The sequence below is a fragment of the Diaphorina citri genome, unplaced genomic scaffold (genome assembly GCF_000475195.1).
Source record: "Diaphorina citri unplaced genomic scaffold, Diaci psyllid genome assembly version 1.1 scaffold12657, whole genome shotgun sequence".
Classification (NCBI taxonomy): Eukaryota; Metazoa; Arthropoda; class Insecta; order Hemiptera; family Psyllidae; genus Diaphorina; species Diaphorina citri.
Genome location: NW_007390027.1, coordinates 1 through 1,451, shown reverse-complemented (window position 1 = coordinate 1,451; position 1,451 = coordinate 1). Strand labels below are relative to the sequence as shown.

The 1,451-nt window shown below is 40.7% G+C and overlaps 1 protein-coding gene across 1 annotated transcript; it reads left to right on the top strand.

Annotated features, from left to right (window-relative positions):
- Window positions 1-56: 56 nt before the first annotated feature.
- Window positions 57-1,284, top strand: LOC103522908 (major facilitator superfamily domain-containing protein 6-A-like; the record flags this gene model as incomplete). The annotated part of the gene is made up of 2 exons (XM_008487993.2): window positions 57-336; window positions 840-1,284. Coding segments are annotated over 2 exons (486 nt in total), but the record flags the coding sequence as incomplete, so codon positions are not given.
- Between the last annotated feature and the right edge of the window lie 167 nt (window positions 1,285-1,451).

Sequence of the window (1,451 nt, the reverse complement as noted above, 5' to 3'; positions counted from 1 at the left end):
TCCTCCTCCTCCTCCCCTTAATAATAATAATAATAATAATAATAATATTTCCCCAGGTCAAGTCCTGTTTACACTTCCCCATCACACACGTCCGCTTCAACTCGGAAAACAAGTCCACCTCTCATCTCCCCGTGTGTACGAACCCTATTGACGTACCGCAGTGTTCTGTGTCATGCGATAACCCGGACCTCATGTCTTACCTGGACTCAGGTTCGACTCCCGACGATGTCACAAATACCGCTCAGTTCTGGACGTTCTTCATCTTGCTCAGTTTATCCTGGGTGGGAATGGCCGTCGTGGTTAGTCTGGGAGACACCATCTGCTTTGAAATACTCGGTAAGTTTTCGTTGTTTATCAAGCTGTGTCCACACATAGTTCGTTGTTTATCAAGCTTTGTCCACACATAGTTCGTTGTTTATCAAGCTGTGTCCACACATAGTCGACATCGTGGATCGAAAAGGTGATTTTTTTTTTTTTTTTGAGAAGTTTGACAGAAGGAACTATAACTGCTAAAGTCTTATCGTCCCGAAATCGAAGAGAGAAGGAAGACGGGACAGAAAAAAGCCAGCCGTTCCCAAAACGAACATTATCCCATCAGGATAAACTCCGCCCCGGGCGGGAATCTCACCCGCGGCCTAGCGCTTAACTTTATTTTGATTATTATTTTCTATATTTTGAGAATTTACACTATGTTGAGTATTTTCTCAATATTGATTATTTTTCTCTATTTTGATTAATTTTCTCCATTTTAATTATTGTCTCTGTTTTGATTATTTTCTCAATTTTCTCTCTTTTGATCATTTTTCTTCGTTTTATTTTGTTTTCTCTTGTTTCCTCAGGTAATGAGCCTCAGAAGTACGGTAAGCAACGATTGTGGGGTGCAGTAGGATGGGGCATCTTTTCAATCCTAGCAGGATTCCTGGTGGATCACTATAGTGCCTCATCCCTCAACAAGAACTATACACCTGTATTCTATCTGATGCTAGCCATACTACTGTTTGATCTGTTTGTATCCAGCAAGATTAAGGTAATTACACTAGTCTAGCAGGATTCCTAGTGCATCATCCCTCAACAAGAACTATACACCTGTATTCTATCTGATGCTAGCCATACTACTGTTTGATCTGTTTGTATCCAGCAAGATTAAGGTAATTACACTAGTCTAGCAGGATTCCTAGTGCCTCATCCCTCAACAAGAACTACCTATACACCTGTATTCTATCTGATGCTAGCCATACTACTGTTTGATCTGTTTGTATCCAGCAAGATTAAGGTAATTACACTAGTCTAGCAGACTAGTCTAGCAGGATTCCTAGTGTCTCATCCCTCAACAAGAACTATACACCTGTATTCTATCTGATGCTAGCCATACAACTGTTTGATCTGTTTGTATCCAGCAAGATTAAGGTAATTACACTAGTCTAGCAGGATTCCTAGTGCATCATCCCTCA